Source organism: Petaurus breviceps, unplaced genomic scaffold (assembly GCF_028583685.1).
Source record: "Petaurus breviceps papuanus isolate PSGF00001 unplaced genomic scaffold, PetGlider_PUasm1.0 101, whole genome shotgun sequence".
NCBI classification, from domain to species: domain Eukaryota; kingdom Metazoa; phylum Chordata; class Mammalia; order Diprotodontia; family Petauridae; genus Petaurus; species Petaurus breviceps.
Window position 1 is genome coordinate 3641072 of NW_027185575.1, and position 24337 is coordinate 3665408.

At 40.7% G+C, this 24337-nt stretch overlaps 2 protein-coding genes across 2 annotated transcripts in view; one reads left to right on the forward strand and one right to left on the reverse strand.

Moving 5' to 3' along the window:
* The window catches only part of LOC138157907 (transmembrane protein 132C-like), a 612402-nt gene that overhangs the window by 279607 nt on the left and 308458 nt on the right, over nucleotides 1-24337 (forward strand). The window lies entirely within an intron of this gene.
* Nucleotides 5204-6877, reverse strand: LOC138157974 (OTU domain-containing protein 5-like). The gene is made up of 2 exons (XM_069083829.1): nucleotides 5702-6877; nucleotides 5204-5659 (listed from the first exon to the last, which is right to left on the reverse strand). The coding sequence occupies exons 1-2, from the start codon at nucleotides 6875-6877 to the stop codon at nucleotides 5222-5224; spliced, it is 1614 nt and encodes a 537-aa protein (XP_068939930.1). The 3' UTR covers nucleotides 5204-5221.

Below are 24337 nucleotides of genomic sequence, written 5' to 3' on the forward strand. Positions count from 1 at the left end.
GAGAGGGAGAGGGAGAGAGAGAAGGAGAGGAAGGGAGAGAGAGGGAGAGAAAGACAGAGAGGAAGAGACAGAGACAGAGACAGAGACAGAGAGAGAGTGTGTGTAGGTGAATATCTCTTGAATGACAATGACTCCCAGCTCACTGACTTGGGATAATTTGGAAATTGCTTCTCGATTATCTGAATAAATGTCACTTAAGGCTTCAGTGCAATGGATTTTGTTAAGGAGCAGCCTGCAATGATAGAAAGAACCTTGAACTAAGAGTCTGGAGGAATGTATTGTACCCAGACTTTGCTGCTGCCTATGGGCACTCAGCTTCACTGCTTCCTGTTTCCTTCCCTGTGAAGTAAGACATTTGGACCAGATGGAAGTTCACTAATTTTTTTTTGGGGGGGGGAGTTGGGGGTGTCTTTATTTTATAATAATCTGAGAATAAAACTTTTTGAAGAACTCCATGATGCTATATGGATGTCTTCATAATTATTAGCATAGTATGGTGAAGTTTAGGGGTTATTAACCCCAGGTCAATGAACTCCCAGATTTTAGGGAGTTCATGAACTTGGAAGGGAAAAAATTATGAGCCGATGGAGATAAGTTTGATGTAATATATTTCTGTCTTCAATTAAACCTATGCGTGTGAGCGCTCACAAACATTTCTCTATTTTAATTAGCCTCTACTGAAATATAGCATTTCTTTCAATTATTTTTAAAATCCCTTATTCTGAGGAGTCCAGAGACTTCATCAGGTACAGCCAAAAGCATCCAGTATGAAAAAGCAGAGGGGAGGGGCAAGAAGCCCTAATGCAGTGAAAAGAGCTATAGATTTGGAGGCAGGAAAGACCTAGATTTGAATCCTCCTTCTGATAGGAATCCATAAGGAAAGAAATAGGCATTTATTAAATACCTACTGTGCACCAAGGCACTGTGCTAAGTGCTTTACAAATATTATTTGATCCTCACAACAAACCTGGGGGAAGTAGATGCTATTTCTATCCTTATTTGACAGTAGAAAAAAACTAAGGCAGCCAGAGGTTAAGTGGCCTGCCTAAGGTTACACAGCTAGTAAGTGTCTAAGGTCAAATTTGAACTCAGGTCTTCCTGATTCCAGGCCCAGCAGTCTATCTATTGTACCACCTACCTTCCTTTGGTACAGGAACTAGGAGGGCCCTAGTCTTTCCCCATGGGTGTGATTAAATTAGCAAATGGGTGAGGGTAATAGAGATGCAGTTCTAGACACAGTAAGAAGATGCTTCCTAAAGTTGGGTTACTTAAAAGTAGAATGAATTGCCTTGAGAGACAGTGGGGTCCCTTTCCCTACCAGTCTTCCCACAGAGACTGTGTGAAACCTTCAGTTCCCAACTTAGGGGTTGACAGCTATGAGAACACGCATATACATTTCGTACGTTTCTTCAACAAGTTTTATTTTCAGACTATTACAAAACAAAGGGTTCCCACCCCCAAAAAAAGATTCCTACCCCCCAATCTGTTCTGAAATCCTTACTTCACAAACATAGAAACAGGAAGGAGTGAACGGAAGGTCCCATAGCTAGTTAGCAGCAAAACCTGGTTTCAAGGCCTAACTCTTAATTAGGAGGGGTGGTAGAGTATGTCTTATGCGCTGTTTAGGTAGGGATTATACCTAGTGATCTCTGATGCCATTTTGGGATTCAGTGATTTTACGTTACACAATCAGTAGATGATGGTATCACAGTCAGCCTTGACCTCAATCTCTCAGTACATTTCAAAAAACGCAGGAAAGCAAACTTGCCCACCAGCCTGGTGCATTTCAACTCAAAATGGTTTAGCTTCACCGGAGAGGGGAGCAACCACAATGGGGCTGGCATGTTTTACAACAGATTAGCAGAACCCTTCTTAAATGCAAACCCATTTTCTTAAGCAAGATTATAGAAAGAACAGAGGTAATATTTTGATGTTTGTCATGGTAATTAGAATGCCTGATGAGAATGCTCATTGAAGTGGGGAAAATTCTGACAACCCAGGAGGGGAAATTACAATATAGTCTGTTTGTGACACTCCATGTAATCCTTTATTATAGTGATGAATTCCTAAATTATGTCTGTGTCCTGACTTTGAGCAGTGACTTGGTAGATTTTTCACAGTAGTAAGCTGTACATTTTGCTTAAAAAATGAACAGTAAATCTCTGACATCATCTTCCCTTTCTTTTTTATGAACTTAAAAAAAAACAGTAATGATGATGACAGGGCTATAAGGTTTGAAAAAGCACTTTATATATTTTAACTCACTCAGTCTTCACAACAACCCTGTAATACAGGTGCTATCATTGTCCTCATTTTACAAATGAGGAAATTAAGGCAGAACAGGGCATTAGTCAGGTTATAAAAAATGACTGTATCTGATGGGATGAACAATGGGAAAGAGGAAATAAAGCCAAACAAGAAAAAGAATGAGAGCAGGTAGTTTGCGTCAATCCACATTCAAACTCTGTTCTTTTTAGTTCTTTCTCTGAATGTAGACATCTCTCTCCATCATGAGTCTTTTGGAGTTGTCTTATAACCCTGCATTGCTGAGAAGAGTTCAGTCAATCAAAGTTGGTCGTCACACATACATTGTGTCTATAATTGTGTACAAATTTCTCCTGGTTCTGTTCTTCTCACTCAGTATCAGTTTGTATAAGCCTCTCCAGGTAAATATGAAGTCCATACGCTCCTCATTTCTTAAAGCAAATAGTATTCCATTACATTCATATACCACAAATTGTTTGCCATTCCCCAATTGATGGGCACCCCCTTAATTTCCAATTCTTTGCCACCACAAAAAGAGTTGCTATAAATATTTTTGTACATATGGGTCTTTTTCTCACTTTTATGATCTCTTTGGGATACAACCCTAAAAGTGGTATTTCTGGGTTAAAGGGTATGTACTTATTTATAGCCGTTAGGGCATAGTTCCAGATTCCTCTCCATAATGGTTGAATCAGTTCACAACTCCACCAGCAACACATTAGTGTTCCAATTTTTCAACATCCTCTCCAGAATATATCATTTTCCGGTTTTGTCATCTTAACCAATCTGACTGGTGAGATGTGGTACCTTAGAGCTGTTTTGATTTGCATTTCTCTAATCAATAGTGATTTAGAGCATTTTTTCATATGCTTATACATATCTTTAATTTCTTCCTCTGAAAACTGCCTGTTCATATCCTTTGACCATTTATCAATTGGGGTATGGCTTGTATTCTTATGGATTTGACTCAATTCTCTGCATTTTTTTAGAAAAGAGGCCTTTATCAGACATTGGTTATAAAAATTCTATCCCAATTTTCTACTTCCCTCTTAATCTTGCTTACATTGGCTTTGTTTGTAGAGAAACTTTTCAAGTTAATGTAATAAAAATTATCCATTTTGCATTTTATAATACTCTCTAATTCTTGTTTGGTCTTCCCTTCTCCATAAATCTGACAGGTAAACTATTCCTTGCTTTCGCAGATTGTTTAGAGTATCAGCCTTTATACCTCGATCATGCACCCATTTAGACTTCATTTTGGTATATAGTGTTAGATAAAGGTCTATGCCCAGTTTCTTCCAAGCTATATTCCAGTTTTCCCAGCAGTTTTTGTCAAATAGTGAGTTCTTATCCCCAAAACTGGGGTCTTTGGGTTTATCAAACAATAGATTACTATAGTCATTGACTGCTGAGTCTCGTGTACCCAATCTATTCCATTGATACACTACTCTATTCCTCAGCCAGTACCAAGTAGTTTTGAGGACTGCTGCTTTATAATACAGATTAAAATCTGCTATTGCTAGGTCACCTTCTCTAGCATTTCTTTTCATTAATTCTCTTGATATTCTGGACCTTTTGTTCTTCCAAATGAATTTTGTTACTATTTTTTTCTAGCTCTATAAGGTAGTTTTTTGGTAGATTGATTGGAATGGCACTAAATATGTAATTTAATTTAGGTAAAAGTATCATTTTTATTATATTAGCTCGACCCAGCCACGAGCAATTGATGTTTTTCCAATGAGTTAGATCTGACTTTATTTGTGTGAAAAGGGTTTTGTCGTTGTGGTCATATAGGTCCTGGGTCTGTTTTGGCAGGTAGTTTCCAAAATATTTTATAATGTCTACAGGAACTTTAAATGGGATTTCTCTTTCTATCTCTTGCTGTTGGATTTCATTAGAAATGTATAGGAATGCCAAGGATTTATTTTATATCCTGCAATTTTGCCAAATTTATTGTCTCAAGTAGTTTTTTTACTTGATTCTCTAAGTATATCATCGTATCATCCACAGAGTGATGGCTTAGTCTCTTCTTTGCCTAATTTGATGATTTCTTTTTCTTCTCTAATTGCTACTGCTAACCTTTCTAGTACCAGATTGAATAGAAGGGGTGATAGTGGACATCCTTGTTTCACCCCTGATCTTATTGGAAATGCTTCTAGCTTATCCCCATTACATATAATACTTGCTGATGGTTTTAAATATTATTTTAAGGAAGACTCCATTTATTCCTTTACTTTCTAGTGTTTGTAATAGGAATGGATGTTGTATTTTGTCAAAAGCCTTTTTCTGCATCTATTGAGATAATCGTATGGTTTCTGCTAGTTTTATTGTTAATATGATTAATTATACTAATGGTTATCCTATTGAGCCATCCTTGCATTCCTGGAATAAATCTTACCTGATCAATTTGTTTTATTCTTGTGATAAGTTGCTCTTGTATTTTTTTTTTAGAAGATAAAATTACATTTTAATAAAGGGAGAAGGGGTAAGACACCCAAACACTGATGACTCAGACATCCTCCAGGCTGGGGAGGGGCGGGGGGAGGGGGGTGGGTCTATGGATTCCCCCATACCACCACTCACCCCCTGAAGAGGGGGCAACAGAGATGGGGGGCACAATTTCCCTCCTTTGACAAGCATATCCGAAAGGCTGTGGGGACAATGGTGGTCTAAGGGGCCACTGTGGTTCTCAGTGTTTCTCAGGGCCTGCCCACATTCATTCCACCACTGAATCCATGTTGGAGTTTAGGTGCAGAGATCAAGCAATAAGGTGGGCAAGATTTGAGGAAGCTGAGGGTGGGGAGTGGGGTGGGGGTAGAGTAGGAGAGAGGCATGTAATCCAAGGGGCAGCCAAGGCTGGACCAGAGTGTGAGAATCCCCCAAGGCCTGGCCAGGCCAGGGGAGGGAAGAGCAGAAGGAGGGGGAGGGGTGGGCAGGGGGCTCCAGTCCTTGGTTATCAACTCTTGTCTGGTGGGGGGTCTCTGTGTACTGCGTTTTTCTTCATACTGTCCAAATATTCCTGTTGGGAGACGGCAAGGACGGAAGCCAGGATTTCATCATCATCCCAGTCGTTCAGACCAAAGGCGCTAGGTGACATCTGCTGGATCAGGGCCCGGCATTCCAGAGCAGGGTAGAGGGATACAAGGGGGGAGGTGGCTTGGTCTCCTCCCATCATCGACTGGCTGCTTGGACCTGGTGCACATGGTGAGGGGGGTTTGGTGAGAATGAGGGCATGGCCTGGTGAGGGCGGCTTGGGGCCCAATTCTGGGTGAAGGTCCTGCTGGTCAGGGGAGGGGGCGGTGCTGCGCTGCCTGGGGGACCTGCCACTCCACTCCTCCAGACCACTAGAGGCTGCTGCTGTGGCAGAGCTGCAAGTGGCGCTGGCTTTCCGGGGCTGGGAGAAAGGGCAGTAGATGCCCACAGCGTTAAGTCTCACCTGTGCTTGGCCCCTGACCTGCCGAGCTTGCTTCTCCTGGTCCTGAAGCCACTGCAGGTAAGACTCTCTGGCCACCTGCTCCTCAATGGCCTCATTGGTGGCTTCCCAGTCTGTGGCACGCTTCTTATCCTCCAGCATCTGCTGCTCAATCCAGGACTCCTCTGATGTTTTAATGGCATTCTTCATCAGGGACTGGTCAGCAAACCCTGGCTTGAAGGAGGGGAGCCCCAGCCCCACACCAATGGTGGCCTTGTTGGGGTTCACCACTGAGTTGTAGTGGACGTTGCGATGATAGCTGACCCGGATGGGCTCGTCCTCATTCTGCTGAATGCCATGAAACGTGTTGATGGGCTCCGTGCTGTACTGGTACACCTCAACAGGCCGGTTGTACATCTCTGCCATGGCCTGCATCTCAATGTGGTTCCCGTGGCAGTTGTTCTTCCTCTTCCGGTTGATGTAGGTGGTGAAGTCTTCGGTGACATAACTGGAGAAGTAGTCAGCATTCTGCATCAGATAATCCATGCAATGTTTCCGGACGACCTCATGCATGTCCTGGTCGCCATACACCTGGTCCGCCACTGCCCGGAACAAGCAGGCCCCATCCTCTTTCATCTGCTTGATGATGAACCCTTTCTTGTCCCGGAGGGCCTTCTCAAACCAGCGCTCCTGCTGCTCCACCGTGGCCGGGTCCATGGCCTCCACTCGGGCCGCCGCCGTGTCATACTCATCCTCGCTGTTGTAGCCGGCGCCGCCTTGGTCGTGCTCGGGGCTGCCCCCCGCGCCGGGGCCCACGCCGCTGCCGCCGCCGCCGCCTGGAGGCCCACCAGAGTTGCCGCCGGGGCCCGCCTGCTGCCGCCTCCTCTTGCTGTGGCTCGGGCCCGAGCTGCAGCCGCCTCCCCGGCCAACGCCGGGGCCGCCCACGGCGCCCAGGCCCAGGCCCAGCCCCAGTGCGTCGGCGGCCCCGGCGGAAGCAGGGCCCCCGGGGCCCGGAGGCGGCGGCGAGGCCCGCGGGCGGCCGCCCGATGACGGCCCAGCGCCCAGGCCGCCCTCGCCTCCGCCCGGACCGCTGGGCCCGCTGCCAGGCTCGCCGTCCGGGCCCGAGTCGGCGCCCGAGCCGGCGGGCGGAGGCCCGGGCGGCGGCGGCGGCGGCAGCCTCTTCTTGGGCAGGATGGTCATGGCGCTCTGGGCCCCGGCCTCGGCGGGCTGGGCCTGGGCCTGGGGCTTTGCGGCTCCGGCTCCGACGTCCCCTCAGGGCCGCAGGGGCGGGGCAGGAGCCAGGCCGGCCGAGGCGTGGGGTGCGGCCGGACCCGGGGCTGGGGGCCGCGGTGCGGGAGAGGCCGAAGGTCCGCAGGCCCCGCCAAGCCGCAGCGCCGAACGCCGCTCTCCTCCGCCTCCTTCTACTCGCTTCCGCCGCCGCCCGGGGCCGTTAGCAGGAGGAGCGGAGCGGGAGGTGGCGGCAGTGGGAGGGAAGGGAAGGGAAGGGAAGGAAGAGGAAGGGAAGGGAAGGGCAAGGCCAGGCCAGGCCAGGCAAAGGGAGGCCGGAAAAGAGCCCTGCTCTTGTCTTTTTGCTAATACTTTATTTAATTTTTTTTGCATCTATATTCATGAAGGAAATTGATCTATAATTTTCTTTCTCCATTTTGTCCCTTCCTGATGCCATATTTGTGTCATAAAAAGAATTTGGCAGGACTCCTTCTTCACTCATTTTCCCAAATAGTTTGTAGAATATTAGAATCAATTGGTCTTTAAATGTTTGATAGAATTCACTAGTAAATTCACTTGGCCCTAGAGATTTTTTTCCTAGGGAGTTCGCTGATGGCTTGCTCATTTCTTTTCCTGAGATGGGTTTATTTAAGTAATTCACTTCCTCTTCAGCTAGTAAACAACACATTTGTAATTTCTTCTGTTACATAATAAAGGGAAATGAGAATTGAGGGTGTACTGAAGGCTGCTTTACCCAGAGAATTTTTTAAAAGGAATAAAGAATAGAGTTGACACAGAATTCCAGTCTTCTCCTTAGTTGATTGAATCTTTCTTTCTCATTAGGATATTCATCATGCAAATAGGAGAAATAAAAAGCATCATATATTGACATACTACTTTTCCTACATCAGTCAGTCAATATTGATTAAACACCTACTATATGTCAGATAGTGTGCTAAGTACAGTGTTAAGCCCTTTGGACCAATTAGGAAGACATAGAAAGAGGCAGAAAAGCCATAGTTTGGTGCAGTAGTCTGGAACTTGGTGTTAGGAGCCAGAATCTGCACCCCAGCTCTGATTCTTACTAGCTATATGGTCCTTTGACAGCATAGTATTATGGGAAAGAATGCTGGGGCTCATGAGATTCTGCTAGACCTAGAGAAAGGACAGAAAGAAAGAAGGGAGAGAGAGGAGAAGAGGGGAAGGAAGGAAGGAAAGAAGGATGGAAGGAAGGAAAGAATGATGGAAGAAAGAAAGAAAGAGAAAGAAAGAAAGAAAGAAAGAAAGAAAAGAAAGAAAGAAAGAAAGAAAGAAAGAAAGAAAGAAAGAAAGAAAGAAAGAAAGAAAGGGAAAGGAAGATGGGAAGGAAGAAAGATGGGAAGGAAGAAATATGGGAAGAAAGAAAGATGGGAAGGAAAAAAGAAAGGAGAAAGGGGGGAAATAAGTGTGGGAAGGAGAGAGAGAGGAAGGAAGAGCAGAAGAGAGGGAGGGGAGGAAGGAGGAAAAAGAGGGAAGGAGGAAAGAAGGAAGGAAAGATGGATTGAAGCATTTATTAAGCATCTACTATGTGCCAGGTCCTATGCTAAGCACTTCACAGATATCCCATTTGATTCCCACATCCACCATGGGAAGAATTGTTCTTATAATCTCCATTTTACATTTAAGGAAAGTGAAGCAGACAGTAGTTAAATGATGATCTCTGGTCTCAGAGGCCACCCTGCCCAATCCCCTCATTTTGCAGATGAAGAAACTGAAGTCTAAAGAATTAGTGTGACTTTGCACAAGTAGATCTGGAATTTGAACCCAGGCTCTCTGTCTCCAAATCCATCACCCCCTTTTATTCTTTCACACTATTTCTCAGCCTGAGGTCCTGGGTTTGAATCCCACCAAAGAGAAATTTCCACTTTGATAGCTTTGGACATGTCACTTAACCTTCTGCACCTAGTTTCCTCTTTAAAATAAGAGGATTGGACTAAATGATCTCCAGAGTCCCCTCCCATTCTAAATGGGAGTTATTCATAAAGAAGCAACACCTGGATTGTCCATATGAGCTCCAGACCATTCTTTCTTATTTCCTAATAAAGTGACTTCCGAGATCTTTGTTAGGTCTTGGCTATTATTTCCCTTTCCTGTTTCTTGGGGTTACAGATTTCTCCAATACTCTTGACCTTTTCTTCACTTATTGCACCTGAGAAACAGAATTAGAATTGGTAGAATTAGAAAAATTAGAATTAGAATTCAAAAATTAGAAAGTAGAATTACAAAATAAGAAATAGAATTATTAGTAGAATTAGAAAAAAATTTACTAGGGAAAAAAATAACATCAGACAAAGTTACAAAACTTAGAATCCTTCTGTAGAATGTAGAGTTGTGTAGAGGTCTGCTGGAGATGACTCATACCTGTCTAGACTTAAGAGAGTGATAACAAAAATGGTAATGCTGCAAATAAAACTGAAAGGGTACTGTGAATACATTTTTACCCTAAAAGAACCATTTGTTAAACATTTCCCAGCACACTTCTGGCTGTAAAGAACCTTACAGAGCATTTTATTCAGTTCTGATGTAACATACAGGGTGTCCCAAAAGTTTTAGTGCAATTTTAAGCCACCATCTTGTATAAGGAAACCAAGACCAAGAGAATGTATATGACTTCCCCAAGGCTATATGCAGAAGAAACAGCAGAAATGAGTTTAATACACAAGTCATCCTTCCTCTACACCATTCTGTCTTTCAAAAATAATGGCCAGATTTACATAGGTATAGAGCTCTTTCTAAAATTCCTTTCTGTTTTTTTTTTCCAGCTATTCTTTTTCTTGCTAAACCATTTCTTCTAGGGCAGCATTTTGGTAACCTACACATGGCAGTTCCCAGTTGAGATATTGGATAGATAGGAATGGAAAAGTTTAGCCCAAAAAGTCATGTTGCCCATTTGTGGCCAGAGAAGGACCATCTGAGGATGACTAGTGATTCTGAATTTTTTTATTTCTTCTGCATGTTTAGCTTATATGAACACTGGTCAGAAATTTGGGGGAAATGGAGAGGAAGGGTTGGGGATGGTGAGGGAATTTCTGCTCAGATATTGTTGGATCAAGAGTCCTAACCTTTTTTTGTATCATGGATGCCTTTGGCAGTCTAAACTCAAACCCTTCTCAGAATCATATTTTAAAATACATAAAGATAAAACATATAGAATTGCAAAGGAAATATTGACATGTATTTGTCAAAGTAGTTTGTTTGTTTGAAACCTAAGGACCTCAACTTAAGAGCCTGTAGGGTGGCAGTACGTGAACTCTGAGGTCCCTCACAACTTGGGGATTCTACTTTCATCTCCCAATTCACTGTCTATCTTTCCCCATCTCCATGCTTGCTCACTATCTGGTCTGAATCATCTCCACACTAGCTGCCTGACTTCCCATGTGGCTACCATCTTCCCTCCCCACTTTCTAGATTACCTTTATGATTGATTGATTTTTCCCTTATTAAAATATAAAGTCCTTGAGAATAAGAATGTTCTTGTTTTCCTGTTTTTGTATCCTCAGTGATTAACATGAACCTGGCACATAGTAAGTACTTATTAAATGTTCTGTCTGTCTATCTCTCTATCCATTCATCTGTCTATATCTATCTGTCCATTCATCTGTTCATCCAACTATCTATGTATCTATCTATGTATCTATCTCTCTATCTATCTATCTATTTATCTAATGTGTGTCTGTCTATCTATCTATCCATCCATCCATCCATCCATCCATCCATTTATGTACTTATCTATCTAAATGCCTATCTAGTTATCTATTTCAGGAATTCTGTGAACTAATTTTTCCCACTAGTTATTAATCAGGTTCTTTTTTTTTTTTAAAGCAATCGGGGTTAAGTAACTTGCTCAAGGTTACACAGCCAGTTATTTCTGTGTGGTGCTAAGTATCTGAGCCCAGATTTGATCCCCAGGTCATCCCGACACTGGAGCCGGTTTTCTTACTCACCTGGCCACCCCTAAGCAATTAGGGTTAAGTAACTTGCTCAAGGTTACACTGCCTGGTGTTTCTGGGTGGGTGCTAAGTGTCTGAGCCTGGATTCGATCCCCAGGTCATCCCGACACTGGAGCCGGTGCTCTTACTTGCTGTGCTACCTGGCTGCCCCAAGTCAGCTTCTTTTTAAAATCCTAACCTCTGTTTTGGAGAAGGAAAGTGGCATCATGCATCAGTCTAGAGAATATAAGAGAAAATTGGGAATTCTCAGTTTCAGCAGAAACAAGTGACATTGGGAGAGGAATCAAAGGGAAGAAAAAAGGAAATTTACATGATAACTCTGTTAATATATTTTAAAGGAATAGTAAGTTGTATATAATAGATTTGTGATTTCATGTGCAATTATCTTTTTATTGTACAACATTATGAAAATGCTTGTTTTATTCCATAAATTAAAAATTAAAAGGCCTCTGACCCAACACTTCAGGGATAATGAGAGCTAACGTGTATAGCATCCACTATGTGCCAAGCCTTGTGCTAAGTGCTTTATGATTATTATCTCATCTGACCTTCACAACAACCCCACAAAAGTCAATGCCATTATTATTATTCCCATTTTACAGATGAGAAAAGTGAGGCAAACAGAGGTTAAGTGACTTCCCCGGGCTCACACACCTAAGAAGTGTCCAAGGTCAAATTTGAACTCAGCCCTTCCTGGCTCCAGGCTCAGCCGGCTCTCTGTCCACTGTCCCAACTACTTGCCTTTTATACACAAAGTAGAAAGCGAAATCAAAAGGAAGAGAGTACTAATGATTGCAGAGGTCCAGAAAGGCCTCCTACAAGAAGGAGTAGCCAAGATGAATCATTCGAGGGTCCTGTCTAGATAATAGCCAATAGGCCAGTAGGGATGGGCTGTAGAGTGGATGACAGGGGAGTCATATAACTGAGGAGTATGAGTTTCCAAGGGAGGTCCTTGTTCCCTTTGTCCAGTCAAATAAGTCAAATGTTGTCAAAAATTAATTCTTAGAGATATCTTTTGTTTTTAAATCACCAAAATGGACCACTCTATCCTTTTCCTCACGCCCTCCCAGGAACTCATCCCTTATGAAAGGAATAAGAAAAAGATCATGGAACTCTCAGTAGCAACAAGTCATGACCTGGAGAAAACAGTCAAATAGTGGTTAGTGTTTTGGGCGTGTCCTAAGCATCAAATCAAAGGTGTGAGTGGACATTCCGGATGCTTGCTGTTGTCTCTAGCCTGGTGGCAGGCTTTTCTAATGAAGGAGTGTTAGTGCAAGTTGCCTGAAAGAGATACTAATGGAAAAAGGTACATACATGGGAGAAAACCATCCCCTTTGTGGTCAGCACAGTGATGAGTCTGTCCAAACCTGGCGTGGATGGTCCTTGAACAGACCCAAGCATACAGTGCCAAATGATTGTCAAACTCAGACTATGAAACATGAATTTCGATTATTTGACTGACAAATAAAAAATGAGTCATACCTCAAATCTTTTTATCTCTATACAACCAGATAGAGCTTTCATTGCTGTACGATCATTTCAGTCTTCTCTGACTCTTTGTGCTCCCATTTGGGTTTTTCTTGGCAAGGGTACCGGAGTGATTTGCCTGTTCCTTTAGTTTCTTCTCATTTTATGGATGACGAAACCGAGGTAAACAGGGTTAAGTGATTTTCCAGGGTCGGTGTCTAAGGGTGGATTTGAACTCAGATCTTCCTGACTCCAGTCCCAGTTCCATATTCACTGAGCCACCACTAACATGTTTCCAAGGTATGTAACTTTTTTCTCCCAACTATTCTGTGAGATTGAGGATTATTGCTGCCCCTTCCCCCTTTAACAGATAAAGTGACTGCTGAGTGAGAAGCAGGAAAGCATTTTTAAACACCTATTATGTATCAAGCATTGTGCCAAGCACTTTATTGATATTATCGCATTTTATCCCCCTCCCTCTAATAATCCTGGGAGGATACAAGAATCATATGCTTTTCCCATTTTACATTTGGGGAAACTGAGACAAATAGTGCTAAGAGACTTGCCCAGGGTCACACAGCTAGTAAATGTCTGAGGCTGAATTTGAAAGTAGGAGTTCTCCACTGCAGGCCCAGTAGCCCATTCATTGAGCTGCCCTTTAGAGCTTTCATTACACATAGATAATCATTGAGTACCCAGCATCCTCTTCATCTCACATTGAGGTATCAGAATGGGATTTCGGTGGAGATCTAGATACATAGAAATAGAGAGAGATGTGGTAATACCTTGGGGGAAGGGGAAAATATTTTTACTAGAAGATTCAATCATGAATTGACCCTTGAGCTCTGGTTCTCATTCAGGGCTTTTTCTAAGTTTCTGTTCTTCAGCTAAATGTATTTCATGCTCCATAATTCATGTTTGATAGTAATTTGCTACACTATACTTTCCATTATCCACACTATCAGAAGAAAGTGCAGGTATGTGTCTTCAGAACCTCTAGTCAACATTTCCACTTAACTTTGGAATATATTATTATTATTTTCCCCAGAACAGATTAACCTCCTAAATAAAGTGTTCATGTAAATATTAAATAACTTTACAAACCCTAGTCACTGAGAGGAAGTCTTCATGGGAGTGGGAAGCAGCTAGATGGGGTAGTGGCTACAGCTTTGGCTTTGGAGTTTGGAGGACCTGAATTCAAATCCTGCCTGTCTTTTCCTAATTATGTACCCTGAGCAAATCATGAGTTTCCTCAAATATAAAAAGGGGGTAATAATAGAATATAGATGAGGAAACTGAGGCAAACAGGATTAAGTGACTTGCCCAGGGGCACCCAGCTAGTATGTGTCTGAAGTCAGATTTGAACTCAGGTCCTCCTGACTCCAGACCCAATGCTCTATCCATCGTGCAACCTAGCTGCCCCACATACAAGATGCCAACATGTCAAAAAAGGGAGCTGTGGCTTTCCAAATGTTTTGCAGCAAATTAGCATCTGTTTAAATCAATGCTTCTTAACCTGATTGTATAGATTTCAGGGGGTCGGTGAGCTTGGATGGGGAAAAAATGCATTTTTATTGTTGTTTGTTCTTCATTCTCAAAGAGGACTATGACATCAGGAAGATGATGCCATGGCTTGCAAATACATTGGATTTCAGTGAGGCAGGGCTGTGCAAAGTCACCGGCCTCACTTTCTCCTCCAGAGTCATCTGGGTCCAGTGACCCAGATCAGGATGACTAGAGACGGCCCAGCACACTCTTATTATCTCTAAATAAATGTAAATAAATTAGATGAATTTTAAATAAATTAGAGTGCTTTTGGGAGGGTAATCCTATATATTTTATTCATTTCAAAACATGATTCCAAGAAGGGATCCATCAAAGGGTTACAGGACACAAAAAAAGGTTATAAATCCATGCTCTAAATCTTTTCTCTGCCCCTCCCAACTTTCTGGACTAGTCCACTGGGCCTTCCTGCTCTTCTATGAATGGAGCATCTCTAGCTTCCCTCGTCTGAATGTTATCATCTTCCCCAAGTTCCGCAGAAATCAAAACAGATGAAGTATTTCCTTTTGCTGAAAAGTAGGTCAATTCCTTGTTGTTTTCTTTCAGAGTCTAGAACAGTACCACATGCAGATGGGCACTTAATAAGCGTATTTTGATGATAATGATTATGACTACAATTCCATCTGCAATTTAGTCTTCTGTTTATTAAGAAGCACTTACAGTGTTTGACAATCTTTAAGCACTCATAGTAGGGAAGGAAATAAATTAGATTGAAATAAGCTACCCAAAGATTCCACAATGGGAATATTTAAACAGTCAATCTACATTCTCATTCACTTTCTTCTAGAGGAAAATGAGGCCAAGATAAGGAGTAGAGCCCATTGGGATTTGATCCCATTTGTAGAGTTTTCTTTCCATGACTGTCTAGGATAGGACTGGTAGGAAACCTCTTATCAGATAGTCTCTAGAATACTCTAGAAGACTGAGATGGGGACTGGGAAGGTCATATGGGGCTGTAGGAAGTGTCCTGAATTTGAATTTAATGGAGTCTTGGCTTCAAGTATTCAGAGAGAAAAAAAGTAGATAGATAGGAACTGACTTGCTCAATGATGCCATTGGATGACACAGGCAAGGGAGAACTATTTAACAGTTATTTTGATTATGGTTTTGGGAGGATAGGGGCAAGGAGAATAATCTTTAGACTGGAAAGAGCAGAATAAAAATGAATAATAAAGAGTCAATAGTCAACATAAGTAGGGTAAGCCAAATATAAGCCCTAACTGCCTTTGGTGAGTTCCAGTCACCAACACCACATTGCTACATCCCAGGATCCTAGAGGAAGCAGTGCATGTGATGGCTGAGACTCCATCAGTGATCTGTCAAAGATGTAAAGAAAGGTGCTAGAAGGCAGAAGGACAAAGGTCACACCTATTTTCAAAAAAGCAAAGAGTTGGATTTGTAGACTATTGACCACTAAGCTTGACTTAAATTCCTTGAAAAAAATGTAGAGTTTATTATGAAAGAGATGATTAATGAATATCTAGGAAAGAAAGTGGGAATTACAAAGAGCCAGTATGACTCTATCAAGAATAATGCCAGACTAACCTAATTTCATGTTTTGACTGGGCTGCTAGACTGTTAGATTAAAAAAATGTCCTCTAAAGAAATTAGCTAAATTTTAGCGAAGTGTTTCTTCTGGGAAAGATGCAGAAATGAGGACTAAACAATAGCTCAGTACGAAAAGTTTGGAATTGATTGAAGGGCATTGAACCTAGAGTAGTTGTTATTGATTTGATGTCACCTTGGAATACTGTCTCTCATGGAGTGCCCCAGGGATCTGTTCTTGGCCCCATGAATTTTATCCATTAGACATAGATGGTGGGCTTCTGAATGTGAGGATAACACAGAGGAGGGATGGCTAGCTAATATTCTTGGTGACGGAGTCAGAATTCCATAATGTAGCAGCAGGCACTAGCCAAATCTTAGAAAAAAAACAACGAATTGGTCATTCTAACTGAGGAGACGTGTGTCTGTAATGCTGTATGTAAGGTACATGAAGTGAAGGGATACGAGGTAGTTTGGAGGGTTATTCAGTCATTTTCAGTCACGTCCAACTCTTTGTGACCCCATTTGGAATTTTCTTGATAGAGATAGTGGAGTGATTTCCGTTTTCCTTCTCCAGCACATTTTATAGATGAGGAACTAAGGCAAACAGGGTTCAGTGACCTGCACAGCTAGTAAGTGTCTGAGGCCAGATTTAAACTCAGAGGGATGAGTCTTCCTTTCTCCAGGCCCAGAACCCTATCCACTATCACTTTACTGTCCTAGTTTGGAGAGAAGGGGCCAAATTTCAGTTGAAATTTAATGGGAAAAACATAAAGCTTTACACACCAGTTTTAAAAAAAGACTAAGAAATGCAAAATCAGGAGATATAGCTAAAAAATAGTTTATATGAAAAATATCTATCAATTTCACTGATTCCAAGCATAGCATTCTTCAGTAATGTGATATGCTAGACAAAAAATTCAAAAGTGATTTTGGGGTGCATTAAGAGACTTTTAGCTTCCATATTTAAGGAAATGATAATCCTACTGTATTCTGCTCTAGTCAAACCACATACAGAGTGGGTGAGCAAATCTGGGTGCTAAATTTCAAGGACATTGATAAATTGGAATATGTGCAGAGGAAGGCAATCAGAATGGTGCACGGCCTTGAGTTTGTGGCAAATGAGGACTGATAAAAGGAACTGAGATTTTGAGGCTTGAGAAGACTTAACTCAACTTTATAACTATCTTCAAATATTTGAAGAGATAGTATGCAGAAGAAAAATTCAACTCTTTTTGAACTCCAAAAGTAGAATTCTGAATAATGGGTGGAAACTACAGAGAGACATATTTAGGCCTGATGTAAGGAAAACTCCCTGACAGAGCTATCCCAAAAGAACAAAGGGCTTCTCTGGGTGTTCATATTTTTCCTTCAGAGAGGGCTTTAGGCAATGACTGATTGGCTATTTGTTGGGAATGTTAGAAATGCATTCTTGTTTTGAAACTAATGGAATAAGATGGTCTTTGAATCTTCACACTCTGAGACTCAATAATAATTGATATAATGCTTTAAGGTTTGCAAGGCATTTTACAAATATTTCATCTTTTTATCCTCACAACCACCCTAGAAGGTAGGTGCTATTATTATCCTCACTTTATTGTTGAGGAAACTGAGGCAGATAAAGGTTAAGTGACTTATCCAAGGTCACACAACTAGTAAGTGTCTGAGACTGGATTTGAACTCAGGTCTTCCCAACTCCATACCCAAAGCTCTATCCTCCCACAGTGCCACCTAACAAGTTCTATTTGATTATATTATATCCAAGGCCTCTTCTAGCTCTAAATCCTATAATCCTCAATATGATTTGTCAGCTCAGTTGCACCTGAATATCCCACCTAGTTGTTTTACCAAAATGTTCACAGACTAAACCGAGCAAACAAAAAGACATTGATTTAGCCTCTCTCAAGTGTCTAAAACTCTTCCCTGTTCTGTTCTGGTACAAACTCAATTCAAACCCATGGAATTCTGCTGGTCTGTAAAACAATGTCACAGCATTCAAGTCCTAGAAGTTTCAACATTAGTCTGCACATTGTGTATTTCGATTTGCAAAACTAAGTCCAAAGAATCAGGTATATAGTTCATATTCTGTATTTACTTCTCTGTGTATGTCTTTTGATTAAAAGATCAATATTCTTTGTCATTAATATTATTTTAATCAAGTGGACACAGAAACACCTCCATTCCCTGAATTTTCCAGATAAAGGGAATTGTGACTGTGTTCCTCACCCTGTCTTTGAGAGTTAAAGTCATGGAGAAAAAAAGAAATAAAACTTAAATTACAAGAAATCCCGCTGAGAAAAGTTCTTGGAGAGGAACCAGTGTAATACATAGTCCTTTTAGATCTTTCCAGTGGAATTCATGTTGAGGAAAATCCGGTCCAGTCTCTTCCCTCATTACCTTTGTGATAACACCATCTGGCCTTGCCATATAGAATCCAAAGCAATTTTATTTCATGAGCCAAATTGGACTCAATGAGAAATGCCCAAGTGTAGGCTGGGTCCCTGAAATAGTTAACAGAGTTTACACATGCTGTATCTTTAACCACTTCTGTAAAAACACAAAGAATGTGAAAAATCTGAACTCACATGTGGTTTTGGTCTAATCTGAGTTTAAATCTCCCTACCAGGCTTCACTGCTTCCATGACTATGAATCTATTAAAGAAGAGACAGAGAGGGAGAGAGAGAGACAGACAGACAGACAGAGACAGAGACAGAGAGATACAGAGAGACAGAAAGAGACAGAGATAGAGACAGAGAGAGAAAGAGAGAGAAACAGAGACAGAGAGAGAGATAGAGAGATACAAAGAGAGACAGAGACAGATAGAGATAGAGACAGAGACAGAGACAGAAACAGAGACAGAGAGAGAAAGAGAGAGTATTCTTTCTGATGCTTTGCCTTTAGTTTCTAGAGTGAATTTCCTCACTCAAGGTCCTTGTTAAAATTGGCTCACCTCTTTTAAAGCATTTAAATTGCTAGATGGGTATCTCTTGCTAAGTTAAGGCCTTCCCCCAGAACATTGTCAATATATCTCAACTATAAGCATTACATTGACAAATATTCTGCATGCATTTTGTTCTATATGTGGCCCATAAATCATAGCATGGAACGCCAGCATGAACCAGAGGAATCATTTAATCGAAGTCTCTTCCATGTCCTTTTGAGCTCTGACATTCTGTGTTCCAGTTGGAACATCTACCTATAGCCTACTGGCTATTTGAAGGATCTGTGTTCAAATCCTGCCTTGGACACATATCTCCATATGACCTTGGTCAAGTCAGTTCCCCTTTTGTGTCTCAGTTTTCCCATCTGTAAAGTTAGGGCATTAGACGATATGATCTCATGAGTCCCTTCCAGTCCTAAATTTGCCATTCTAAAGTTCTGTAGCTGGATGACATGTGCTTAGATATAAACAGTTATCATCTGTGGAAGGGACCAAACTGATTCAGGTGGAATTATCAATGGATTCTCCATGACTTGATCCCTTAAGGCTAGTATATATTGCAAATGGATGTCAGTCATGGTCCAGAGTATCAGGTATATTTCATATTCTGTATTTATTTATCTGTGTATGTCTTTTGACTCAAAAATCAATATCCTTGGTCATTAATATTTCATTGGAAAGAAGTGCAAACAGTCAAGCCAACAAGTTATAAAACATTTTAAAGTACTCACTATATGCCAGAGGCTGAACTAAGTGAAGGAGGTAAAAAGAAAGACAAAAATCAGCCCTGCCCTCAAGAATCTTACATTCCAATGGGAAGAGACATGTAAATAGCTAAACTGTTGTTGTCTGGGGGTTTTCAGTCATATCCAATTCTTTGTGGCCCCATTTGGGGGTTTTCTTGGTGAAGACACTGGAGTAATTTGTCATTTCTTTCTTCAGCTCATTTGCAGATGAGGAAATTGAAGCACACAGGGTGAAGTGACTTTGTCCAGGTTCACATAGCTAGTAAGTGTCTGAGGTCAGATTTAGACTCAGGAAGATGAATCGTCCTGCCTCCGGGTCCAGCACTCTATCCAATGTGCCACCTAGCTACCTTGTAAATAGCTAAGTACATATAATGTATAGAAATTAGAAAGTGCTCCCAGAAAGGGAGGAAATGGGGAGGGAGAACTTTTAGGGAAGGCTTCTTATGGAAAGTGGAATTTGACAGGAGTCTTAAAGGAGAACAGTGGAAGAAAGATGTGGAAGTGAAAAGACGAGACATTTCAGGCATGGAGATGGGATAGAGTATTACATGTAAGGAACAGCAAGCCAGTGTCATGGTTGTAGAGTACAGAGAAAAGAGTAAAAATTGATTGTTGAAAAAGTTACTAAACAAATATTTCTAGCAGTTCAACATGTGGTTGGCAAAGAATTGGAAACTGAAGCGATGCCCATCAATTGGGGCATGACTGAACAAATGATGGTATCTGAGAGTAATGAAATGCTGTTGTGGCATAACAAAGCATGGAAGGAATGGTTCCAGAGAAACCTGGGAAGACTTGTATGATCTAATGCAGGATGAAACTAACACAATTTACATAATACAACTTTGGAGGGGAAAAAAACAACTTTGAAAGATTTAAGAACTATAATCCATATATCTATCAGCCTTGATTCTAGAAGACTGATAATGGAAATGTTACCTACCTCTTGAGAGAGGTAATGGACTAAATATGCAGAATTGCATATAGACACAATTTTTTGATACGGTCAATGGGTGAATTATTTTATTTGACTATGTATATTTGTTAAAAGGCTATTGTTTTTTTTTCAGGGTGTAGTGGCAAAAAGAAATTTAATATTGATTAATTGAATAAAATTTCAATTAAGAATAAATGTGGGGATTAAATGAGATGAAATATGTAAAGTACATGATTGATTAAGAAGTTGCTAAGTGGGGCAATGGATGGAGCAGGACCTGGAGTCAGAAACATCTAAGTCAAATCCAACCTTATATACTTTCTAGTTATGTGACGCTCCTCTGACTACCTCAGTTTCCCCACCTGTAAAATGAAGGAAATAATAGTACCTTCTTCCCAGGGCTATTATAAGGGTCAAATGAGATAATAATTTTAAAGTTCTTAGCATGGCGTCTGTCACATAGTAAGCACTAGATAAATGTTAGACAGGTGGATGGCTCAATGGATAGAGTGCTAGTCTTGGAGTATGGAAGACTCATCTTCATGAGTTCAGATCTAGCCTTAGACACTTACTAGTTGTGTGACTCTGGGCAAGTCACTTAACTCTGTTTGATTTAATGCACTGGAGCAGGAAATAGTGAACCATTCCAGGATCTTTGCCAAGAAAACCCCATGAACAGTAGTAGTAATCTTAAAGTGTTGGACATAGTTGAATGGCTGAACAACAGCAACAGATGAACATGTTATCTATGATGATTGATGAGAGTCCCAACCAGCAGCAAAGTCATGTCCCTCACTTTGAGACCCTCCCCCACAAAATTAAAGATAATACCACTTTGACTACATGAATCTCAATTTTGTTGTAAACCATAAAGCCTTAGAGAAAAAGAAGCCCTTTTTTTAACCACTCATTCAAATTTCTGGCAAGAATCCTGTTCTTCAATAGATTCATCAAAGAATTGGCAAGTTTATTTAGATATGAGAAAATGGACACTGTGAGCATCCCATTAAAATGAATACAAAACTAAGAGTCCCAGAGAGATCATCCTAACCAGGATCCAACAGTTACTCATTGTGGTGCCATTGGCAAGTTATTTAATTCTTCTGAAACTCAGTTTACCTACTATATGAAATAGGTATAATTAGATATGCCTCCCAAGGCAGAAAACTTTAAAATGCACTATGGATTGTAGACTTAAGCAGGAATAACTTTGGAAGGTTTCAAGTCTAAACCTTTACTTTATTGGAAAGGAAACTGAGACCTAACTCAATGAAGTGAGTTGCCCAAGGCCATTCAGGTAGTTACTGACTGAGCTATGATTTGATCTCATGTTCTCTGCCTCTAAATGTAGCAGATCATAATGCCTTCATAAATAATACCGGCTCACTTTGACATTCCAAGTTTTGGGAAGTACTTTATTTTGGGAGTGAGTTTTTTTTTTTGTTTGTTTTTATTTAGTACTTTATTTTTCCCCAGGTATGGGTAAAAACAATTTTTAAGGTTTGTTTTTAGAACTTTGAGTTTGGAAAGTACTTTAAATATATTTATTTATTTTATCCTCATGAGAACCATGTGAAATGAATACTATTATTAACCCATTTTGTAGATGAGATGTGGAAATGGAAACAAGTCAAGCAAAATCAACAAACGTTTATATTTGGTACTTAAGCACTGTGCTAAGTATTAGAAATACAAATTCTAGCAGAAAGAGCCCCTGCCCTCAGAGGGCTTATACTCTAACAAGAGAATACATATAAAAGGGAAAGGGGAAGGGGAAGAGAAGGAATGGAAGGAGAAGTTATCCACTTAGGGGCATGAAGGAGAAAGTCCAGAGAATAAGGAGAGAATTCTGGAGAACATGAAGTATCAGGAACTTTCTTTTAGGAAGAACTGACCAATCAGAAGAAGGTGCTGTCAGAACAGCATGTATTTCCAGTACAAGACTAGGCACATAAGTAAACTTCCAGAGTGAGGAAGCCTTGGGGGCAAAGTAAATTTACAAGTTGAGAAGGCAGCTATGTCGTAGCAGAGAAAGTCCAGACAGTCCCTGGAATGGAATAAAGATGGAGATCATACAGGTATTGGGGATCTGGGGCAGGATTCAAACTCAGATCTTCCTGACTTCAAGTCTACCTCTCTATCCCACCTGTTGTCTTTCAACCGTGATGTTTGTATTTCAAAACTGTTGATTCACTTTCCACCACCTTGTGGATCAAAATTACAGACCTTTGTGGGGAGGAAAAGCCCTTTACCCTCTACCTCCTCCTCATTTTGAATTTCATATAGTTTTCCTTTTATAGTATCTATATATCATATTTATAGCATGTAACACTTCAAGGTTAGATTCTGAAGTGTGGAGTCAAAAAATTTCCTCTCCCTGGATACTCAGATATTTCTGTTGCTATTTAGGAGACAGAGCTTGACACATCATTGGCTGATTTCATTTCAGAAATGGACAAAGTAATAACTCATCCAGACACAGTCAAAATGCTGGTGTCCACCCTGGCACTTTCTTTGCAGACATAGAATGGCGACTGATTTGCTACATGGGGCAGCATTTTTAGACAGGCATACTTGGTCCCCATTTTTTTGTTGCTTCATAACCAACTCATTAATATTATCAAAGATGCTTATCACCTTTCTCCTGAGCCTCTGCTGACCTCGGCAGACTTTGAAACATGACAACGTTATTAGTGTCTGCATATTTTTACATTCTTGAGACCAGGCAGAAACAATGGTGAGCAGAGGAGAGGGCAGAGGAATCCTAAATTTCTCCAGGAAGATTCAAGTAATTACTAAAAAGCATAGAAATGAATACTAAGAAGGAAGGCAGATGTGGTGGAAATTGACTCAACATGTATATACAAGTTAGAAATCTGTGGCTGCAGGCAATAAATAAGAGTTGCTATTTTTTTTTTTTATTTTAGTGTGTTCAGACTTAATGGAATTTTCAGACCCCTTTCTTTTGGTTACAGAAACAGACATTAAATGTTACCCTTTTTTTTTTTTTAAAGAAAGAGTTACTCCTAAAAGAATCTTACTTCTTTGATAATGTCTTCTAGTTTTACTTTTCACTGGGCCTTTATTATGTTTTTATCATATATGAAAAAATGAAGGTAGTCATATGCTGGGGGAGGCTGTGAAGAAGGAAGAATTTTAGGTGGAAATCAATTTGGCATTCAGCTCATATAGATAGATGATGTATAGAGAATTTCTAGAAAGAAAGGAAAGTGTACAAGAAATTGTACAAGGTGAGAAGATGTAGTAAGGGATTAGCAGAGGCAAATTCATCCATGGTGGTGAAATCTATTTTAATTTTTTTAATTCTCGATTCTAAATTCTCTAAATTTAAATGTCTAAATTCTAAAGAATATATATCCTTTTTAAAATGTTTATTTTTAGTTCTAAATTTTTCCCTCCCTCTATCATTGAGAAAGAAAGAAACATGATACTCATTATACATAAAAAACCATGCAAAACACATTTGTACATTAGCCATGTTGTTAAAAGGTAAGAAAAATAAAGTTTAAAAAATAAACTTTGGGGGCCGGCTAGGTGGTGCAGCGAATAGAGCACTGGCCCTAGATTCAAGAGGACCTGAGATCAAATCTGGCCTCAGACACTTAACACTTACTAGCTGTGTGACCTTGGGCAAGTCACTCAACCCCAATTGCCCTGCTCCCCCCTCCAAAAAGCAAACAAACGAATGAATGAATACATGAATGAATGAATAAGCTTTGGTCTATGATCTGAGTTCATCAGCTCTTTGTCTGGAAGTGGGTAGGCATTTTTCATCATGAGTTCTTTGAATCATTGTATTGATCAGAGTAGTTTAAGTCTTTTACAGTTGATTATTGTTATAATATTTCTGGTACTATGTACCAGAACTGGGTACTAGTTCTACTAACTTCATTCTATGTTAGTTCACCCAAGTCTTCCCAGGTTTTTCTGAAACTATCCTGCTCATGATTTCTTATTTTGACGTTGTTAAGTTGTTTTCAGTCATGTCCGACTATTTGTGACTATCCTTGGCAAAGATACTAGAGTTATTTGCCATTTCTTTCTACAACTCTTTTTACAGATGAAGAAACTAAGGCAAACAGCATTAAATGATTTGCCTAGGATCACACAACTAGAAGGTGTCTGAGGCTGAAATTGAGGTCAAGAAGATAAGGCTTCCTGACTCCAGGCATGGCACTCAATTATCCACGATACCACCTAGCCCATATTCCATTGCAATC

Excerpts from the sequence above, each read along its gene's own strand:
- LOC138157974 (XM_069083829.1), bottom strand. The coding sequence starts at position 6,877 with ATGACCATCCTGCCCAAGAAGAGGCTGCCGCCGCCGCCGCCGCCCGGG. Across the intron at positions 5,660-5,701 it reads AGGTCAGGGGCCAAGCACAG|CCCCGGAAAGCCAGCGCCAC; the intron begins GTGAGACTTAAC and ends CCTTTCTCCCAG.